Raw genomic sequence first — 23,264 nt, 5'->3', positions numbered from 1 at the left:
ATTTGCATTAAATTCAATATGTGATATGTGATGTTATTTAACTCAAAGAACCAAAGCCACTGAACGTCTGTTTATAATAGAAATGAATCCAAAGTGGACTAGCACCTCCTTTTCACTGTAAAACAATCTAAGCCAAGCAGTGCTTTAGCCCTAAACACTGAGTATTGCCACTGATATCATATTTACACTTTGAATCATTTGTTCCTTTGTCTCTTTCATCCTCTCTTTTCAGCTGTCACCCTATGTCTGGAGAATGCGCCTGTAAGCCTGGAAGGTCTGGTCTGTACTGCAACGAGACTTGCTCTCTGGGCTACTATGGAGAGTCCTGTCAGCAGATCTGCAGCTGCCAGAATGGGGCAGACTGTGATAGCGTGACAGGCAAATGCATCTGTGCTCCAGGTTTTATGGTAAATAAGCTCTTCAGTTTCCTCCTCTTGTGTTTTTTGCTACAGCAGGAAAGTCTGTATTTTAAGAGCTTGTATAACTCTAAACAGTAACAGATTACTATGTGAAAATGGAGGCTTGTCATCTTACAGGCCTGGTTTACATCAGTGCCGTTATATAAAAGGTTATATAAAGTAAGAATTTCCCTCCTATTCACATCTCTTTGTGCTATACTTAGTCTGATACGTAGACAATAAAACACAGAATATACAAAATAAAAAAGGCAAAGAAATGGTATAGTCAGCATTGAAGCATATAGCAAATCTTTCCATTTCAGAGGGAAGCATTAGTGTCAACAGCAACCTAGAAATGTTCAAAGTAGGACCTTATTTCCAGTTAATGTAAATAAGACCAAGAAGCTGGCCATACACATAGGAGGTTATTTACTAGGCCCTGTTTTTTTCTGGTCAGGCTTTTTTGGGCAAAAACTGAAATTTTTAGAGGGAAAAAAAACGTCGGTTTTTTCAAGATTTATTATACCTGAAGTTGCAAAAAGTCAGAATCTAAAAAATCCGCCATCTCAAACCGGCCGAGGTCATATAGAAGTCATTGGGAGATGTCCCTTTTACATTTTGAAGATATCGTGGTTTGTACTGGGTTTCGTTCAAAAAATTCTGGGTTTTCAGACGATAACCTGAGAAAAATTAAATGATTCGGGCGTCAAATTTCTCTCGATTTTATCGATTTTTTCCTGACCCAACTTTTTTGCATTGTTTTATTAATAAAAACAATACAGTCATGACTGGGGGTTTGGTAAAAATATGAGATAAATTAGAATTTTAGTAAATAACCCACATAGAGTTTCACTTGTTTAGCAAGGCTAGTTACTATACATCTTTGCCTTTGAATGTATTTCTTCAGCAGACACATACCTTAAAGAGAGTTGTTCACCTTTAAGTTAACTATTAGTATGCTATAGAGTGGCCAATTCTAAGCAAATTTTCAATTGGTCTTCATTATTTTATTTTTTTTATAGTTTTTTAATGATTTGAGGCCTTCTTCTTAATATTTCTAGTTTTCAACTGGGAGTCACTGACCCCATCTAAAAAACAAATGCTCTGTAAGGCTACACATTTATTAGTGGTGCTTGCGAAGCAAAGCATCACTACTGTTATCTTGCAAACTTATTTTTATTCTTCTTCCGTATGAAAGTTTGGCGCGTAACTAGTCCCGCACCGTTTGTCCTAGACCCATGAATGAGGTGTCAAATCGTGCGGCTTAATCGGGAATGGGGTGGTATGACTTTTCTAAGGGGTGGGTGGTTAATTGCCCCTTGCGGGGGCAATTAACCACCCCGAAAAGTCCCATAGATTAACATTGAGGCCAACTTTTGACGGATTCTAGCGCAGAGAGGAAATCTTGTAGAAACGTTAAATTTACCACATTTGAAGAGGTTTGCGACCTGTGTCAGATGATACCCCACACGAGGGTATAAGTTTTATCCCCGGGGCAGGAGAGGTCCCCAAATTTGCCCCATTGACTTATAATGGGGAATTTATCGAATAATTAGTTTGTCGCAGACCCATGAATGAGGTGTCAAACCGTTCAGCTTATTCGGGAATGGGGTGTTGTGACTTTTCTGTCCTATTTTGGGGACCCAAAAAAGTGAGCGGAGCCGCAAACAACCAATCAGATTTTCCCTATTGACTTCAATGAGAAAATGTAAACAGCTGTAATTCTCACAGTAATAAAGCCAGAGCTCCCAAACTTGGCACCGTGGGTCACTGGGTGACTGCAGCCAAAATTTACAAAAAGTGGGCGGAGTCTATAACAGCCAATCAAATTTCAGCCATTCAATTAAATAGGAAAATTTTAAACTGCTGCCGCTCTTAGACGGTTAATGGCAGCCTCCTCAAAGTTGGCACAGTTGGTCACTGGGGGACTGGGATTAAAATTAAGAAAAGTGGGTGGAGCCAAAACCAACCAATCAGATTTCTTTGATTGGTTTTAATGGGAAAAATTAAGAAGGCTGCCATTCTCTCAGTATTGATGTCAGGGACCTTGAATATCACAAATGTGGTCGCTGGGGGTTTCCACTTCAAGTTTAGAAAAAGTGGGCGGAGCCACCAACAACCAATCAAATTTCATTCATTGATTTTCAATAGAAAAAAATAGAAATGCTGCCATTTTTACACATTAAATGACAGCATTCCCAAACTTTGGTATGTTAGTCACTGAGTGACTGTGGTTCACAATTAAGAAAAAAAGGGGCGGGGCAACAACAGCCAATCAGATTTGGGCCTGAGTTTTGCCACGGCAAGCACCACTCACATTTTCTTCAGGAAATGTACCTCTCTAGTTGTTATTGCTACTTTTCATTACTCATCTTTAGTGATGGTCGAATTTGTGCCGTTTCGCTTCGCCGAAAAATTTGCGAATTTCGAAATTAACGGCGCCGGCGTCTCGTTTTTGACGTCGGCGCCAGTTTCTGGCGCCGGCGTCCGTTTTTTCGGAAAATTTTTTTTGACGCCGGCGAATTTTTGCCGCGAATTTACGCGGCCATTTTGCGAATTTATTCGCTGGCGGCGAAACGCGCAAATTCGCCGCAAATTCGCGCCTGCCGAATAAATTCGCCCATCACTACTCATCTTTCTATTCAGACCCACTCCTATTCATATTAAAGTCTCTTATTCCAATCAATGCATGGTATGCTAGGCTAATTTGAACCCTAGCAACCAGAATACAGAAGTAATTGTATCCCCATTCCTTCTCAAAGAAAAATCTCATACAAATCATTTTTTAAACTGCTTTTATAATTTACAAAACAAATCAGCATACAAATAAATATTCATGCAACCAATACTATTTATAATGATTAAAAAGGGGTTAACCCTTCCAAAAGCTTCTAGGAGTAAATAGAGAGAAAGGAAAACAAATCAATAAAGTTGATAAGGATCATTTCTTCCTTCTACCTGGATCAGTTGGCACCTATTGTTTAACATTGTCTATATCTGAACTTTATTTTCAGGGTGTGGACTGTTCTACAGCTTGTCCCTCTGGTACCTATGGAGCTAACTGTTCTTCTCGGTGCAACTGTAAGAATAATGCAATTTGCTCACCAGTGGATGGCTCTTGTACATGTAAAGCAGGTATGGTACATTCTTTTTCTAGTTTTCAGCCTCACAATCTTCCTTTCCTTACAGTAATGCTGGCCTAGATTTGGGATGAATATCTGGGCATATATGACATCTTAAGGGGCCAGGTTTTAACATACAATCCTGAAATCCTTGTATCATATTTGAACAGAACATTTTATTTGCCAGTGCAGTTGAATGGCAGATGACAAATTAAAAGGAGTTTTCTCTTTCTCATTTTCTGTCAGACCAGGTCCAGCCTTAATAAATAGAACATGCCATTAGAACAACCATCCATGTGATTGGGCGAATCATACTGTATATCTGAAAATTCAGTCCATGTGCTAATCATTGGAGTTTACAGCCAATCAGAGATTAGATCTCTAACATATAAGCTATATACTAACATAGGTCAGGAACATAACATATGCTATTTTGGTTCACAAAATACATCTAATTTAAAGAAGTAACATAGATATTTACGTACGTTATTGTACACATTCATAGGGTGGCATGGGGTAGATTGTTCCATCAACTGCCCTAGAGGATCTTGGGGTCTTGGATGCAACCTTACCTGTCAGTGCCTGAATGGAGGGGCCTGTAACCCGTTGGATGGAACATGTACCTGTGCTCCAGGCTGGAGAGGGCTCAAATGTGAGCTGCCATGCCAGGTAAAGATAGACATTTTCTTACAATGTATAATTAATTTAAATGGAATGTCAACCCATAAAAAATGATTCCCCCTAATAAAAGAAAACATAATTCTACGTATCTTTGCAATATACATTTATTACATATTTTCTATAGTTTTTAAGTTATTTGTATATATATTACTATCGATAGCAGTGGTTGATTTACCCTCTCTATTCTCTGTCCTGATGGCTCAGGTTGTAGATACAATCGGATAACAGATCTGTCTTTACCTTTTCTAACCACTTTATGCACTTTGTGTTAATTGTGTAGGTGTCTTTTTAACTGTATATCACTGGGATGATTTAATGTTTAGAAGTATGACCATCACGCCTGCATATACAGCCACATATATAGTCAGAACACGCCCTACCTCCATTGTATGCAGAATAACAGGAATTCTGGGAAAGATCTGATTAGAACCAAGCTTGGTTGTGCCTAAAAGTGCAACATTTGTCCAAGTGCAGTATCCCAAACCAAAAAGTTACATTAACTTTCATTATTCTAGTCATTGTTTTCTGCTTTGGGGTCCGGAGACCCCCATCGTTCAGGAATTACAGTAGAACCCCCATTTAACGTTTTCAGGGGACCAGAAAAAAAATGATGTAAAGTCCAGGAAAATGTAATATCAGGGAAATGCATTATACATAATATATAGGTGAGACCACAAAACAACTTTGTAGAATGAGGGGAAACTTGAAATCAGGGGATGTAAAATTGAGGTTTCACTGTATTGCTATAAGTGTATAAAGTAATTCACACTTGTTAACCTCTCGAATTTTGTTAAATAGTATGAAAAGATATTTAACACTGGTCACAAAAACGTGAGGCCAGTTTACATCAACAATATCTAGGAGATTTACCCATACATATATCTGATGCAGGTTATTTGTGTTTTGTCCCTGTTAAGGACGGCACCTATGGAATGAATTGCATTGAACGCTGCGACTGTAGCCATGCAGATGGCTGTCACCCTGCTACTGGATTTTGTCGCTGTCTGGCAGGGTGGGCAGGTGAGCATTACAGATTGTAAATGTAAAATTCACTTTCAGTATTATTATAATTAGCATGTATTTATGAAACACCAACATAATCTGCAGCTTTGTACAGTAAATAAGTGTACCGGTATGAGATCCATTATCTGGAAACTCGTTATCCAGAAAGCTCCTGATTAAGGAATGGCTGTTTCCCTTAGACTCTATTTCATCCAAATAATCAAAATTTTCAAAAATGATTTCCTTTTTCTCAGTGATAATAAAACAGGACCTTGTACGTGATACAAATTAAGATATAATTCATCCTTATTGGGCTTATTTAATGTCTACATGATTTTCCAGTAGACTTAAGGTATGAAGATCCAAATTACAAAAAGATTCATTATCCAGAAACCCCAGGTCCCAAGCATTCTGGAGAACAGGTCCTGTACATGTATACAGTAAACATATAGGAAAACAAAACTACCAATAACAAAAACAAGAGATACCCTGTCCAAATGAGCTATCAAGTATCAAATTTAAACAAATATCTGGTTGCAAGGTTAACTGGCCTTAGTAACTACAAGTAAACTTGACAGTGAGTTTCGTTATCATTATTGCTTTAAAATTAAACTGACTGTTCAGACTATGTTCTTCTACTCATGGATTTTGGCAACCAAACTGCAATTTTCATCACAAATGTAACTTCATCATAAAAGTATCTACAACTGTTTATATTTTAGGCAGGGGTTGTGAAGTAAGGATAATGAAACGTAAAGCTATAGCCATACAATTTCCACTTTTTTTGAGCTGAGGTTTGAGCCCGACTAACGAATACAGTTGCAATTAAAGGGACACTAACTCCAGCAAGTGATAATACCTTATTACCGGTGCAGGGTAAAAGTAGATTTTATTTAGAAGGATACAAAACCCTTTCAGTTGCTGGTAGAACTGGCCCTTTAATGACATGAGGATTTCTTCTGAGCTGTTTAGCAGAGTTTTATCATGAGCCTTCAGTAATTGCCTAGCAACTTGTGCAGCTCATAAAGAGCTCTTTGTCCTCGGACCTGGCAAAACATTCCTTCACAAATCTCCTTATCGACATCAGAACAGACCAAAATCAGCCTGGAATCTTTTCCTTCTGAAGGGCTTCAACTTGACAAGGAACTCAGGAGAGATCTTCAAAACATTCACCTAGTGCGTGCGAGCTACATGGATCATTATTTTGTATTTGTGGGAAATAATCAGGGTACACAAACATGGGAACGTTTTGGCAAGCTTCTGTAATGTACAAAAGTTGAAGTTCCGTCAACTTTGGTTTTTGTGTTGTTCATACAAAGAAACAAATGATCTATTCAGCTGTCAGGCAGCTTTGATTGTTAATGCAGAACAGACACAATACGATGCGGGATCTTGCTGTTATTCCCTGGGTATTCTGTTAGGTAACTGTTAGTAGCACAATACTCCTCCTACAGATTTCTATTTCATTCATCTCTCCCCTATTGTACTAAAAGTAACATTCCTCAACAGTCCATAACAGACTTCATGTTATACATTCAGGACCACCATCAGAAATCGCAGGGCCCCATACGACAAAATTTCCTGGGCCCCCTGGGCTACACCCACCGCAAGCCCCACCTACAGGTCCGCCCTCCCCACCCCACAGGTCCGCCCCCCACCACACAGTAAAAAAAACAAAAAAAATATTGGTGGCTAGGGTTCCCACTTGTTAATAAAAATAAAAGATATTGGTGGTCAGGGCCGCCCATAAAAAAACATTTGTGGGCAGGGCCCCCCCATTTAAAAATATTGGTGGCTAGGACCACACATGAGAAAAAAAAATTGGTGGCCAGGCCCCCCCCCACATTATGAGAAAATTGGTAGCCAGGGCCCCTTAAACGTCCATGCCTTCCTGAAGTCAGCAGCTCTCAGAAAGATGGGGGGCCTGGCTAATCAAGTAAGTGTGGCATGGCCGGGCCCCCCTTACCCTCGGGGCCCCCTACAACGCTCCTACCTGTCCCCCCCTGATGGCTGCCCTGTATACAGTGGTTTGCTCCTGCTAAAGATTGCTGGCTCTGGTTTCCGAGTGGTTTCTGAACATAGGTTTTAATTAAACAAATGCATAAGAATTTCAGTAAATTGCACAATAATATCCATATCGCCTGCTTTTGGAATCTGCAAGTTTGTTATAATCATAATAGTAATCAGCTCGCAAATTAACCCCCTAACAAGCAGCTATACAGGCCTTGTCACATGTACTAATTAATTCCTCTATTTTATTCTAATGTTAATGGCATCTGTTCAACAGGAATGCACTGTGACAGTGTGTGTCCTGGAGGACACTGGGGACCAAACTGTTCTCTAGCTTGCAACTGTAAAAATGGTGCCTCATGCTCACCGGATGATGGCATCTGTGAATGTGCTCCTGGATACCGAGGAACGACGTGTCAGAGAAGTAAGGCTATTTAGTATAAACAAATCCATCCCCTATGGTTTACAGTTCAATTATCTACCTGTATATCTAATTACCTCTAAAATGTCTTTAAAACAATCCAGATTATAAAACTGTAATAGTAAAGTAAATATGTAATCAGTAAGGAAAGTTATTATGAATAACATTTCTCTCAGTTGTAAGCCCCTGTGAGTTGTATCCTTTGGGGTATATTTATCAAAGAGTGAAGTCAGAGGTCACCACAGTGAAATTCCTCCACTCTCCATTCATTTCTATGGGATATGTAAAAGAGTATTTATCAATGGGTGAATGTGAAAGTTCATCCTTTGATAAATATGCCTTTCAAAATCCTATAGAAATGAATGGAGAGTGGCGGAACTTCACTCTAGAGGACTGTGGCGATCTCTAACTTCACTCTGTGATAAATATACCCCTTTGAGTCTTGACACACAGGGTCTCCTATAGCCCCTATTACTAATGTAACTAAACAGTTTTGGAAGGAAAATTTCTCCCAGGCAGGTGCTGTGACTTACTGAATAGGGTGCAAATTACAGTTGATTAGTGTTTTATGTGGGTGCAATTTTCTGCCGGCAGAGATAACACCAAACGTGACATAGACCTAAGGCATTTTACAAATACCTTAAAATAATTAGATTTCTTTCAGTAGGAACCACACTCACCCAGGCCCTGACTGGCAATCTGTGGGGACTGGCAATCTGTGGGTTCTGGCAAATGCCAGAGGGGCTGCTATAAGGTCCCATAGAAATCAGTATTTAGTGGGCTGGTGGGGGAAGTTTGGGCCCTATGTGGGCTGATTGGGCTTCTGTGTACCTGAAATGCCAGAGCCTATTTTAATTCTCAGTCCGGACCTGCCCTCACCTCCACAGACAAGATCAGCCAGGGCATTTGTTGTAGCTGTGGGGATCCTGGCCATGTTTATATCAAGGGGAAGCAAAATTGCAAGATAGTATGTAAGGAAAAAACTGCCTTGGATTCTGTTATAATTAAATGAAGGAAGTAGTAGAACATTAAAAATGATGCACATTTATAGCTTAAAGAGCACCTGTTGGGTAAAAATGTTATCCCCAACCAAAGGTGCGGGCTAATAGAGCATGCATTCCGGTTGGGAATAACAGTATCCCCACCAGTGCTATGCTACCCGCACCAGGAGGGAGCTCCCTCCAGTCACTCGCATGCGCATAACGAGCACTTCGGGGCAGCGTTTTATTATGCTCATGCGAGTGACCGGACCTTTGGTTGGGTATAACATTTTTACCCAACAGGTGCCCTTTAAGCAAACTAGGTATCATAATAAAACTTACAATAATTCAGAGATGTTTCTGCAGAATTTGGATAGCCTTTTTATCCAGTTACATTTCTCTTGCAGTTTGTTCTCCAGGGTTTTATGGGCATCGGTGCAGTCAAGCTTGTCCTCAGTGTGTCCATAACAATGGTCCTTGCCATCATGTAACTGGCCAGTGTGACTGTTTAGCAGGATTCATGGGGTCTCTCTGCAATGAAGGTAAGAATGGCCAAGTGAATGTTGGAAGGGCTTGGGTGGAAGAATGAAACTTTATAAAAGTCTGATGTCCTCTCCATTATATGTTTATACATACTGTATATATTGATTCCTTCATGTAAAGCAACTGTTCCCTAATGCAAATTTTCTTTTCCTAATTAGTTTGTCCCAGTGGCCGTTATGGGAAGAATTGCGCTGGAGTTTGCACATGTACTAACAATGGCACATGCAACCCAATAGATGGAACTTGTCAGTGCTACCCTGGCTGGATAGGGAATGACTGCTCCCAGCGTAAGATTCACTCTGCTGGTCTGCTATATGGAGGGGGGGGGGGCGTATATTTTTAGCACAGACTCTAACTATTCATCTGCCACTGATTTCTCAGCAGATTTACAACAAAGTCAGAGCCAGCACACTTGGGGGGTGGCATATATAGCATGTTTGTAAATGGTGCAAAGCATAATACGTATCCGGTTTTACTCGGATACATACATACGATACAGTTTTTTATACATTTACATTTATTGTACATCACCTCTGTACTTGTCCCTTTTCTGTCAGTGGGTGGAAAGTGCAGAAAAAGTTGAGCTGTAATAGAATAGGCTGAGAGGGAGATATTACCCCCCTCCCCCTGCCCCATTTGGTACTTGTAGTGGCTTTAAATCCCAGTATTATAATAAAGACTTTTGGCACTGCATATAAAATGATCTCATTCATGCAGAAAATAAAAGCCCTTTCAGATTCCATATGATTTGCCTTGACCTCACATACTCTCAAACAGAAGATCAGGCCCTATCATTTTATACTGGCACCCTGAATTTCCTACTGTGGGGAGGCAAATGCAAATGTGAAATATTAATAGAGACAAAATATATAAATGTTATTTTTATAAATATATTAGCAAAGGCCACATCAGCTTTGGCTAGGTTTTGTACTCACTATGTCAACAAAATGTACATTTACTTTTTATACTAAAACACACATGAAATGTACTGTATGTCTGTAATACAATTAAATTGTTTTTTTAAATAGAATTTTTTTTAAAATATAAATAACTAATTGAGCATACAGATCATTCATTCTTTAATGCCTGCACGCATTCTACATGTTTGCAAAGATCTGCAGCTGTGTCATGAATACAGTGCTGCTTGCATTTGGCTGCTTGCGGTATATAAGAAGGCTGGAAAAGCATGTTGATGCCATATGCACTTACCGCCTGTATTAAATGCTATTGGAGGTGGAAAGAACATGGCTCGCCTGTACACACCAGTACAAGGTGCAGAGTGCAGCTAGATTTCAAAGCTGCTAATTTAAATATTTTCAGTGCCAATATCCAATCATAAGAGTTTTATTATATTTTAGCTTGTCCTCCTGGTCATTGGGGTCCAAACTGTATCCACACCTGTAACTGCCATAATGGAGCCTATTGCAGTGCATATGATGGAGAGTGCAAATGTTCTCCTGGCTGGACCGGGCTGTACTGTACTCAGAGTAAGTATCACTGTAATCTTAACAAATTTTAGTTATTTACCTTAACAAAGATATGCTGCTTGTTCATTCACAAGAGAAAACTCTTGATTTTCCCCTAACCAATTTCTATTCACAGATAACGACTTTATTTTTATTCGATTTCAGTATTAAAGTTACAGTTCTGATTTGGTTAAATATTTATTCAAATGTTTCTGTGGCGTATTAGGAAATAAAATGTTTCTTAACTTGATCAACCACAGCTCCTATGCTCAGAATAATAACATAAAACAGAGCCATGTGTCTGTTTATTTTGGATGTGCCATCTACACCAAATATTCTGCTGGCTGCAGTTAAATCTTCCACGGTACTGCTAATTTGTGGATCAGCGGGGAAATCTGCTAGTGGTGGGCTTGTGACTTTCCAAATGGTTATTTTGTTGTCATGTGGGACCACACTAGGAGTGCATGTGAGCCTTAATCTCTAATCTTCTTTTGGGAACAGAAACCAAATTAGAAAGATGCTTGCTATAATGAGCGCTTTCACATTCCCATACCCAGCGTATAGAAAAGACTTATGCTGTGATATGTGAGAAGCAATTAACGAAACACAAACAAGTTATAATTTTTTTTTAAGAAGTAGGATGTTTATATTTTTTGTTACTATTTCAATAGTGAAATACCTCTCAAGAATTATTCATGGAATCTTTTTACGTTAATTACTTATTTTAAACAGGAATTATATATGCTAAGTCCATCATATCAGGGTAAACCCATGTGATGTCCCTACTTATTTACTGGTGCCGCAGGCTTAGCAAAGTCAAAGGTCATAAGGAAAGTGTTTTTATTAACTTCACACCCAATTAGTTGGCAACGTGGTGGGGTTTAGGGAACAATTCTTGGATGCCAGCAGTAAAATGACATTATACTACGCTGCTATAAGACTCATTTAGGAATGCAAAGTGTAAATGACAGGCTAACTTGCATGTGCTGAAACACAATTTACTAGGGTACTTATACATGCAATGTGTACCAAGCAGCTATCCAATATGTTTACTTATTTTTCCTGCAAAGTGTAAAATCCTTTCTTCTACTGTATATTCTCTGTCAGTGTGATACTTGCTTTACTTGGTTTTAACTCGTGCCCACACTTCTGTCTACACAGGGTGTCCTCTAGGGTATTATGGAAAGGAGTGCACATTGGTATGCCAGTGTCAGAATGGAGCAGATTGTGATCATATAACTGGTCAATGCACCTGTCGCACAGGATTTATGGGAAAATTCTGTCAGCAAAGTAAGTATCTGAAGAAGCAGCCTTATACCTGTTACGATTGTTCTCTAAATAGGAGGGGTGGTAGTAGTACACACAGAACTCAGAACTATTTAGGAATCATCCACTGATGCACAGAACGAGGGATCCTTACAAATAGAAAATATTAGATACTGGAAATGGCATGCAGATATTCTGTATTCTGTAGAGTCAGTTAAATATAACAGAGTAGGCCCAATGTCCATGTAAGTATTGTCAAAAATCACAAGCTCTGATGTTCTCCTTAGAATTAACTTTTAGCACAATATATATATGGATTTTATGGGAGAATCTGCCCATGATTATGATTTTAACAGTTTTGATACTTAAACTGTTTTATATGCCTACAACCTAATTTATATTTATACCACCCCTAGAATGTCCGTCAGCATCCTATGGATATGGTTGTCGGCAGGTTTGTGACTGCCTCAATAATTCCACATGTGACCACATCACAGGAACATGTTATTGTAGCCCAGGTTGGAAAGGAGCCAGATGTGACCAAGGTAAAGATGTCCATATATTACAATGACCCAAGCGTATTTTTTTCCCTGTATTTGTCTAATGGAATTTATAATCTGCTTTTCCTTTCTTCCTTGAAGATTTAAGGACTATTTTACATGGGACAATTACAAGTGCTTTGGCACCTCCATTCTTGAATGGCAGTACCAAAATCCCCTCAAACAGCCCCTATTGGCTGCATTGGGTGCAAAAGATTATTGTCAATCAACTCGTATGGTTTCCACTACCACCTCTATGCTGACGATACTCAGATCTATCTCTCATCTCCTGATCTCAACCCAGAACTCATAACTCGCATTTCCTCCAGCCTGTCCGCTATCTCTACCTGGATGTCGCATCGCTACCTTAAATTAAACCTCTCTAAAACTGAAATGGTTCTCTTTCCTCCAACTAACACCAGTAACATCCCGGAAGTATCCATCATAGTTAACAATTCCACTATCACCCCCTCTCCCGAGGCCCGGTGCCTTGTGGTTATCCTAGATTCTGCCCTGTCATTCACTCCTCATATCCAGTCACTTATTAAATCATGTCACTTCCACCTAAGGAACATATCCAAAATACGATCATTTATCACCCAAGATGCTACCAGAATTCCTATTCACTCTCTCATCATATCATGTCTAGACTACTGTAACTCTCTTTTAATTGGCCTCCCCCTCCAGAGACTATCACCTCTCCAGTCCATAATGAACACTGCTGCGAGGCTAATACACCTCAGCAACCGCTCCTCCTCTGCCTCGCCATTCTGTCAATCCCTGCACTGGCTAAATAGTTGCTTAGAGACTTTCTTTCTAGCGACAATCGACTAGTTCTCTTGTACATATATAATCTATATAATGATAGTCACATGTAATGGTTAAAAGCAGTATTCTAGACCTGTTATAGTTCTCATCACTGTGTGCAATTCTTCTTTCTGTGTCCCTGCAGCTGTAATGATCGTAGCAGGAAACCTAAACAGCTTGAGCCGGACAAGCACTGCCATCCCTGCTGATTCCTACCAGATTGGAGCCATTGCTGGAATCATTATACTTGTGTTGGTTGTCCTTTTCCTTTTAGCTCTTTTCGTCATCTATAGACAAAAGCAAAAGGGCAAAGATACAGCGATGCCTGCTGTAACCTACACACCTACTGTACGAGTCCTGAGCACAGACTACACCATTGCAGGTAAACACTTAGAATTGCTCTCAGTCTGGGTCAATGAATCCAACTGGGTCTTTATTTGTACAGGTATGGGATCCGTGATCTGGAAAACGGTTATCCAGAAAGCTCACACTCCATTATTGTCAAATAATCCAAATTTTTAAAAATGATTTCCTTTTTCTCTGTAATAATAAAACAGTACATTGTACTTGATCCAAACTTAGATATAATTAATCCTTATTGGAAGCAAAACCAGCCAATTGGGTGTATTTAATGTTCAAAAGGAAAAGGCCACCAGCACACCCTGGCCTCTTGAAGGATATTAGTCCTGTGCTCAGTAAAAAGGGTTTGGCACCCTCAATTTCACTTGGGTAAGGAAGAAAATTACCGGCACTCAGGACTTAATGCAAGCGGGCCAAGCCTTGTGTGTTTATTACGGAGTAACGTTTCGGGGGCACGCCCCTTCGTCAGACTGGCGAAGGGGCGTGCCCCCGAAACGTTACTCCGTAATAAACACGCAGGGCTTGGCCCGCTTGCATTAAGTCCTGAGTGCCGGTAATTTTCTTCCTTACCCAAGTGTATTTAATGTTTATATCACTTTTTAGTAGACACGAGGATCCAAATTATGGAAAAAACCCTTATTTATACTGATTTATTCGATTATCTCCTAATAATACACAAAAGCCAAGAATATCTTGTAAATGATGTCCTTATAAACGGTGAGTTCTGATGTCATTTCTGTCACATGACTCACTGTAATTTGTGTATTATAATAAATAAAGTACCCCCAGTTGATATTAGAAGTTACCTCGGAGTTCCATGACCTTTATAAAAACACTTGGCCTTCGGCCTCGTGTTTTTATATGGTCATGAAACTCCTCGGTAACTTGCAATATCCTTATATTTTACAAGAGGGGGTACTTTATTCACTAAATATTTAACAGCCAGGCTGTCACAACACAACATGGATGAAAGGTTTTAGTAATAAGTTTGTGTGCAACATTATTAACGGTTACATAAGTTGACTGGCAGGGTGCAAGTTATTTAAATTCTGTTCTTGGTGCATGTATTAAAAGACATGCTGAAACATTTTCTGTCCTTTAATAGACACCCTTCCACACAACAACGGAGTCAATGCAAATAGTCAGTATTTTTCAAATCCGAGCTACCACACTCTGAGTCAGTGCACCACTGGGCCGCAGGTCAACAGCATGGACAGAATGATGGTTTCCAGGGTAAGGATGAACTACTTAGTTGCTTTCAGTTTGTCATTATTAATTTTACTCTGGTTTTTGTCTACATTGATGCTTGTCATTTTTCTCTTTAGTCAAAAAGCAGCCAGTTTTTTGTGAACCTAAAGAACCTAGATCCAGGGAAGAGATCACACACTATTGATTATACTGGAACCCTACCAGCAGACTGGAAGCAAGGAGGATACCTGGATGAAAATGGTAATATAGGGATTAAACTAATACAATTCATATTTCATATTGCACATAAAATGTTCATTATACATTAAAATGAGCTTCTAAATGTAATGGTAATTCATATCAATAAGTATTACAGGTGTGAGATCCGTTATCAGGAAACCCGTTATCCTGAAAGCTCCTTATTAGGCCATCTCCCATAGACTCCATTATAATCAAATAACTCAAATTATTAAAAATTATTTCCTTTTTTTCTGTAATAATAAAACAGTACCTTGTACTTGATCCCAAATAAGATATTATTGATCCTTACTGGAGGCATAAAAATCATATTAGCTTTATTTAATATTTAAAATATTTTTAAGTAGACTTAAGGTATGGATTTCCTAATTATGGAAAGATCCTTTATCTAGGAAAACCTCAGACCCCAAGCATTCTGTATAACTGGTTCCCTACCTGTATATTAAAAACAAGAGAGGATTTACAGTTACTCTGCCTATCCTTCTTCTTCATGCAGAATGGCCTGGAATAAATTAATTCTGCAAGGCTTCATGGAAATGACTGTATCTCTGCAATATATACAGAAACCCTGCATCCCTGAACTGTTAAGTAAATCTATAAGGAAACAGTACATATGTATAACTGAAACACATTGGTCTTGCTTTCAGGTCTACTGAAAAATTCTGCTTATAGCATAAGTACCTGTTCCTTGAGTAGCACTGAAAATCCTTATGCTACTATCAAAGATCCACCGGTTCTTCTGCCAAAAAACACTGAGTGTGGGTACGTGGAGATGAAGTCACCAGTGCGAAGGGACTCTGCGTATGCTGAGATCAGCAATGGAAGCCTAGCCAATAAGAATGTTTATGAAGTTGGTAGGTATCGATTTAATAAATGAGTTAATTAGATGTTGGTACCAGTATGGGATCCATTATCTGGAAATCCGTTATCCAGAAAGCTCTTTACTATCTCCCATAGACCCCATTTTCTCTGTATTGATAAAACAGTTTATTGCACTTGATCCTAACTAAGATATAATTCGTATTGCCGGCAAAACAATCCTATTGGGTTTCATGATTTTTTTAGTAGACCTAAAGTATGGAGATCCAAACTACAGCACGATCCCTTATCCAAAAAACCCAGGTCCCAAGCATTCTGGATAAAAGGTCCCATAACTTTAATAATACTAGTGATAGCTGATCTATGTCAAGTGGAGATAGGGTACATTCATTTTAATGCAAGTTTAAGTTGATGAAGATGCTTTCGCAAGGGAAAAAGGTATAGAAAATGACATATCAGTGATATTTGCATATTTCAACCCACATTTATTTATAAGGTACCAGCTAAAATCCTGTATAATCCTGTATAATCGACTATTTTATTCTCATCTACCTTTTATCTTCCTATCTATTTATATCTATGTTATTGTATTATTTTTGTAAAATCTGTTTAAAAAAAAAAATTAAAATCCTGTATTTTTGGTTGTAATGTTAAACCCTGCACCTTAAGGCAAACCAGACACTACCATACACAAAATGTAGTGGTGATAGGTTGGTTGCTCAATCTAACTATAAAAAAAATAATAAAAAAAAACAAAGCCCAACCTTTATAAAAACACACTTATAAGAGATAGCTGCCTATTTTCGGCAGAGCTTGCAAAGCTACATATATTGAATATTATTGTGTTTTCAATAATGTGTATGGAATAGTGACCACTGTTCTATTCTTTGCATTGTTTTTTTAATAATGTGTAATAGTATTATAAGCAATAAGGAGGTGGTGGTTTTGTCATGTTTTGTCTCAAAGCCACTAAGCATCATTTAAGTGTTTTCCTTTAGAGCATGGGCTTTGTTTTTCTCTTTTTATAGTTACAATTCTGTATTCTCTTGAGTGGTATGGTTTTGTTGCTCAAAAACTGTGGTGGGCAAACAACAAAGTGTGTTTTATACATTGTAAATGTACTCATACAATTCAGTGATACAGAACGGCCAAGAATGAGTGGACTGGTTATCTTTAGTTGCACATGCCTAGGTAGACAAAGAGTAGACAGAGGGTCAAGCCCAGGAACCACACAAATGCCATTCGAGAAAGTTAAATTGATTAAGATTGGCAGGGATGGGAAAAACAACAAAAGTAACATGCTGTACAAGTGAAGAAGAAGTTCCAATTCAATGTCTCCCAAGCTGGCAACAGAGACGGCCTCTCTTTATAGCACTGATTTTTTTCCATGTGGTTAAGCAAGTTACTGGCAGCTATGTAAATGAATTTCCTTAGTCATACTCTGTATTGGTTTTTTATTTCAGCTTCTTATTTTGCAAAGTCTTTCCCTGAAAGGGTAAGGTAATTTTGATCATTTTTAGTGTTTGCCAGGGTTGCTTTTCCTTGCAAGTGTTTCTGCAATTGTTTTGCTGTATATGAAAACAAGCTAATGAATGTGGTGAATATTCTCTTGGTATTATTGCTACAAATCCTTTTTTTACTGCATTGGTGTGGCAGATGATATACTTATCAGATTTACGTTTGATCAAACCACTGTGCTGCATGCATACTCAGTGCCAGTCTCTGTAGAAATACATGGTGAACTATGCACAAAGGTTGCACTTGTAAAGTGATGAGACCTGTAAGGGTATATTTACAATTCATTAATTGGTCCCTGCCCAAATATTTTATGTGCAGTGAGAATATCTATTTGTATTGTGTGTAGCCATACTTATTAGGTATCCTTATTTTTATTTAGGCCATTTAATATGACCTGAACTAAATAGCGAGCAATGTGCAAATCATTTTATTATAGCAATTGCAGGGAAAACATACAGTATATACATGCCTTGCACACCTGTACTTTTGTGTATATGATTTTGGAAGTGTTTACATGTTCAAGTACAGTGTATTAAAGAGACAGCTGTCCATGATGAGCCTTAAACCCTACAGTTGGCTATAAATATAATGTGATTTCTAGAATTTCTGGTAGATTCAGATTTTCACTAGCTTGCTTGTGGTATGTAGTTCTTGGGTCTTGTTGCTTTAGTACTAAAGGGAATATTTGTACAAAAGCACGTTGCTTAAAGGAGAATTCAACCGTTTTTAAAAAAAAACCTACCCCCCACCCCACGTAGACCCCCCTCCCCCTCAACATAGCTGCCCCTAACTTTATACTTACCCCTCAGGCATCGGAGTTCCATACAGCCATCTTCCGGGTCTTCATGTCTTCATCTGGCGCTTCGGCAATTTCCGTCCATTTCGCCGCATGCGCAGTTGACGCAAACCAGCATATTGCCCCAACTGCGGATGTGCCGATTCGCCGGTCTCAGTCTCAGATTACTGAAGACCTGGAAGATAGCTGCGTGGAACTCCCATGCCTGGGGGATAGGGTTTTTTTAAAAAATTTTGAATTCTCCTTTAAATTCTGATTTTTTTAAACTAATTATTAGGCAGTTGACTAGGAAGCAACAGACAAAAGCTCTGCTCACTTTCCAAGGAATTTACCCTAGAGAACAGTGAGCCTGAAGAAGGGACCTTAGAATGCTGAAAACTTTCTTTGTGAATATTTAGATATACAGTAGTTAGCTATAAAGGGGTATAATGTATAAGCCACTCCTGTTTTCCCCATCTGAGCACAAAAGTCACAATATATGTCACACAACAGTATAAAACTTAAAGGGATTCTGTCATGGGAAAACATGGTTTTTCAAAACACATCATTTAATAGTACTGCTCCAACAGTTTTCTGCACTACAGTCAGTTTTTCAAAAGAGCAAACAGATTTTTGCATATTTAATTTTGAAATCTGACTTGGGGCTCAACATGTTGTTTACCAAGTGCCCCCAGGCATGTAACTTGTGCTCTGTTAAACTTCAGTCACTCTTTAGTGCTGCACTGCAAGCTGATCAACAGAACAATGGGAAGATAAACAGATGACAAAGATAACATCTCTCTGGTAGATATGAGAATAACAAGTAATGCTCAGTAGTAAAAATCCAAGTCCCACTGCGACTTCTTCGGTTACATTGAGTTGGAGAAACAATAGCTTATCTGAAAGTAGTTCCATTGTGAAGTGCTGTCTCTTTTTGAAAGCACAGGATCAGGCACAATGACCAGAGATGGCTGCCTACACACGAATATTAAAGCCAATAAACAATAGTTCAGGAATAAAATTTTATGTGGTAGAGTGAATTATTTGCAATGTAAACAGTGTAATTTAGATATAAAACTACACAATAAAAATCATGATAGAATTTCTTTAATGTCTGACTGTAGCCCTGAAACCTAACCTTTGCTTAGCTGTTAGCATTGTATTTCACTTGATTTCAAGCTTCCTGATTGCTTGTAGAGAATGTTTAGGAACAATGGCCAATGCAATGACCAGTAACTTGAAAATGAGCTTGCATGTGTATGAGCTTGCTGTTAATATATACAAATATATTAAAACACTTACATTTTCTATGAAGTTACTGAAAAATGATGTAATATGCTATGCGCCTCTGCTTGCTGGAAAGGAAAGCCTTTGGGATATTAATGTGCACACAGTATAATATTTCATCCATTCCTAATGAATGAAAACTCATCTGGGAAACCACTGATGAAGCAATCCGAAGCACAGACAGACATCTGAATATGTAAATATTGATTTAAATGACCTATATAATTGTATAACCCTTTCTTTTTTTTCTGTCTTAGAACCCACTGTAAGTGTTGTCCAAGGAGCTTTTTGTAATAATGGAAAAATCAGTCAAGATCTCTACGACCTTCCAAAGAACAGCCACATTCCATGTCACTATGACTTACTACCAGTTCGAGAGAGCTCATCATCCAATAAGAATGAAAGTACCAGCGAATGACATGAGCGATCTAAAATGTAGCAGTTCTCTGCAGCAGAACTATGTGCTGAAATTCTTGAGACTGATGCCCAATGCAGACACTGCTTCCTTTCAAACAAATGTATTTACCGCAGTGCATGTGGGCTGAATGTTTACCTTGACAAAGGCCATTGATGGACTAGTGATCTGAAGATATGGGTAACGTTATGTTCCCCAAACAATCTGAGAGTTAGAAGCAGCACAAGAAACTATTATTTGTATGCTCTATCTCAGCAAGCTTAACTTTATTCAGTAGGTCATAATGATTTGCAGGTACAATTCTGTATTATATTTTGTAGGTGCTTATGTTCTTTCATTTCTCTGTTTACAAGAGAAAAAAAAGATGATGTTAAATGTCCATATATATTTTTGCACTGACCTGATGGTGTCCTGTGGTTAATCAGAAGCCAGCGACCTTTGTTCAGAACTGAAGTAATGCAATGATACTGAAAATGTGACTGATGTGTCGCTGTGCTCTATGCAACGTACAGCTGAATACAAAACCAGGAAAGCAATCTCAAGTCCATTTTCATGTTGATGATTTGTGGGATGAGATTTTATTTGGAAAAGGCTTTCATAAGCTAGCAAATGACTGTTCTAGTTTATTATGTACTCAGAGCATGTTTTGTAAGAATTTCATCCCCTGATCCATTTGACCACCAGATAATAATGGTACTGTGATGATTTTATAAGTGTTACTGATTTCATACTACAGAAGAAATACTTAGCACCCACTACAAGTGAAACAATATAACAAGGTGCCATACTGACTAATAATGCCATACAAGAGGCTCTTCAATGCACTACACAATAATCGTATTTTCTTTTTTAAAACCGCTATGTACCATTCTCATTATACAAGAAAAAGAAACAAAATGGGATACCATAGGCTACTGAACTTTGGAAAACCTTTGAATAGGATCCCAAAATGTTTAAAAAAAGCCACATTTCAGCAAGTAATTGAGTACACAGGTGCATATCAGCAATTCTTTTCTGTAGTCAAAATTTAGTAATTTAGTCTTTATTTCTCGAGTGGGTGTGTAACTAAGCGGATATTGTGGTGAGTGTTTTACATAAGCAGCGTTGAATTGAGTTTGGTAGGCAAGTGGTAATATGTGTTGTAATATATAAAATAAATAGTGACGTGTAGAATATTTTCAGAGTTAAGACAACTGATGCATCTCTGTGCATACTTGCTGAGAAAGGCACCTTTTTTTCATTTTTGAAATAGTCTTTAGAGGCTACATGCTAAAGCGGGACTTTTGCATAGTGCTAATGATGTTATTATCTATACCACTATTTTTTTAGTACAATGAACCTTCATTTAAAGATTTTGTACTGGTTTCATTTCATCAGTTTGTGTGTAAATAGGCCTTCATGCATTTAACTAAAAGTGGAAACACAACAACCCATACATGTGTGGAAGTACGATCACAACCCTGTTATTTTAATCTATATGCGATTTTATGAGCTTTTTGCCAAAATATTATTGATTTTTTTTTTCTTTCCAGTTATAAACCAATTTAGTTGTTCTGTTGGAAAGAATTATTTTTGTAAATATGCCCTTTTTCAACAAAATCATTCAATTCATTTAGAAAGAGTAGACAAGCTTAGTGAACAATCTTATTTTGCAAAAAAAAAAAAACTGCTCACTGAAACACATGGAACTACTGAAATTATTGGCACAAATATTGAAAATCTGCTCTTTTTAATGTTGTACCAGTCTTTTCTGTGCTTGGCACATATATGGGCCCAGTTACTGAGCAACTACAATAGAATGGGAGAGAGGGCTATAACTCTAATCTACTAAGCCTTAACAATTTGCAGCTTTGTCTATACAACTGTATAAAGCCATACCTATGTTCCTGTTGTACAGTAAATGTGGAAATAAAATGTTATTCCAAGACCATGTTTTTTTTCTCTGTATACAAAGCTTAGCTCACCTTGTTGATAAACAATATATTCTAGTGAAAACATGGACAACCATTATAATCTTGTCAAAAAAAAAAAAAGAAACTGTTGAAATTCTACAATTTTTGTACTTATTAAATACAATAAAACGTTTACTACTGAAGTCTGGGGGGTGCAATGTGTGTGAAATTCTAGATAAACAAGCAAGGTATGACTTGTGGGAAATCCTGCCCCTTGGCTCTTTATGACAGCACAATGACTAGAAAGTTTTTTTCCCACAGAAAAAAATAATTGTAGGCCTTGGGCTCACAAAGCCACATTACAAACATTCCACAAGGCCACCATATTATGCCCTGCATTTTTTAAAAGTCATAATAAATATCTACACAACGTTGTAATACACAGCACCGCAACTGGTAAAGGGGTGGTTCAACTTTAAGTTAACTCTAAGGGGCCTATTAACTAATTATTTTATTAAAACAAAGTCGACCTAATTTCACCTCCTTTTATCCAGGAATTTAACTAATTTATCAATAATTTTCGGACACAAACCAGAGCAAATGACGATGTAAAGAAACATCTTCAGGGACATCTGTCATTGACTTCTACATGACCTTGACAGGTTTGAAATGGAGTATTTTAGGATTTGGATGTTTAGCAGCTTTTCGGTACAATAAATCACTAAAAATGCAAGTTTTTTTTCCCCGCTAAAAATTCAAGTTTTTTTTCCCCGCTAAAAATTCAAGTTTTCCCCTTTTGAAACCTGACCAGAAAAATTTGAGGTTTAATAAATGGGTCTCTTAGGGGCTGATTCACTAAATTCGAGTGAAGGATTCGAAGTAAAAAAACTTCGAATTTCGAAGGTTTTTTTGGGCTACTTCGACCATCGAATGGGCTACTTCGACCTTCGACTACGACTTCGAATCGAAGGATTCGAAGTAAAAATCGTTCGACTATTCGACCATTCGATAGTCGAAGTACTGTCTCTTTAAAAAAAACTTCGACCCCCTAGTTCGGCAGATAAAAGCTACCGAAGTCAATGTTAGCCTATGGGGAAGGTCCCCATAGGCTTGCCTAAGTTTTTTTGATCGAAGGATATTCCTTCGATCGTTGGATTAAAATCTTTCGAATCGTTCGATTCGAAGGATTTAATCGTTCGATCGAAGGAATAATCCTTCGATCGTTCGATCGAATTTTCTGCGCTAAATCCTTCGACTTCGATATTCGAAGTCGAAGGATTTCAATTCCTAGTCGAATATCGAGGGTTAATTAACCCTCGATATTCGACCCATAGTGAATCAGCCCCTTAGTGTGTTATAGAATGGCAATTTCTTTTTTTTTTGTAACTTATATTTTTATTAAGGAATTTTCAGAAGAAAATAAACAGAAATAAAGTATCCACAAGAAGAAATATAAAAGCAAAGAGCAGTGAGAAAACAAAGAAAAGGAAGCACCCACATAATGTCATCTTAAAGAA

At 38.1% G+C, this 23,264-nt stretch overlaps 1 protein-coding gene across 1 annotated transcript in view; it reads left to right on the top strand.

Moving 5' to 3' along the window:
• The window catches only part of megf10.L (multiple EGF like domains 10 L homeolog), a 73,882-nt gene extending 51,932 nt beyond the window's left edge, over positions 1-21,950 (top strand). The window contains exons 10-24 of the mRNA XM_041568165.1: positions 233-407; positions 3,413-3,533; positions 4,026-4,189; positions 5,119-5,221; positions 7,491-7,637; positions 9,022-9,156; positions 9,316-9,444; positions 10,516-10,644; positions 11,785-11,913; positions 12,306-12,434; positions 13,381-13,617; positions 14,701-14,828; positions 14,921-15,044; positions 15,689-15,895; positions 19,698-21,950. Of these exons, the coding sequence (XP_041424099.1) occupies positions 233-407; positions 3,413-3,533; positions 4,026-4,189; positions 5,119-5,221; positions 7,491-7,637; positions 9,022-9,156; positions 9,316-9,444; positions 10,516-10,644; positions 11,785-11,913; positions 12,306-12,434; positions 13,381-13,617; positions 14,701-14,828; positions 14,921-15,044; positions 15,689-15,895; positions 19,698-19,858 (2,218 nt within the window). The 3' untranslated portion in view covers positions 19,859-21,950. The remainder of the gene's footprint in view (positions 1-232; positions 408-3,412; positions 3,534-4,025; positions 4,190-5,118; positions 5,222-7,490; positions 7,638-9,021; positions 9,157-9,315; positions 9,445-10,515; positions 10,645-11,784; positions 11,914-12,305; positions 12,435-13,380; positions 13,618-14,700; positions 14,829-14,920; positions 15,045-15,688; positions 15,896-19,697) is intronic.
• Positions 21,951-23,264: the final 1,314 nt, after the last annotated feature.

Source organism: Xenopus laevis, chromosome 1L (assembly GCF_017654675.1).
Source record: "Xenopus laevis strain J_2021 chromosome 1L, Xenopus_laevis_v10.1, whole genome shotgun sequence".
NCBI lineage: Eukaryota > Metazoa > Chordata > Amphibia > Anura > Pipidae > Xenopus > Xenopus laevis.
Note: the sequence above shows the minus strand (reverse complement) of the source record. Positions and strands in the feature narration are given on the sequence as shown.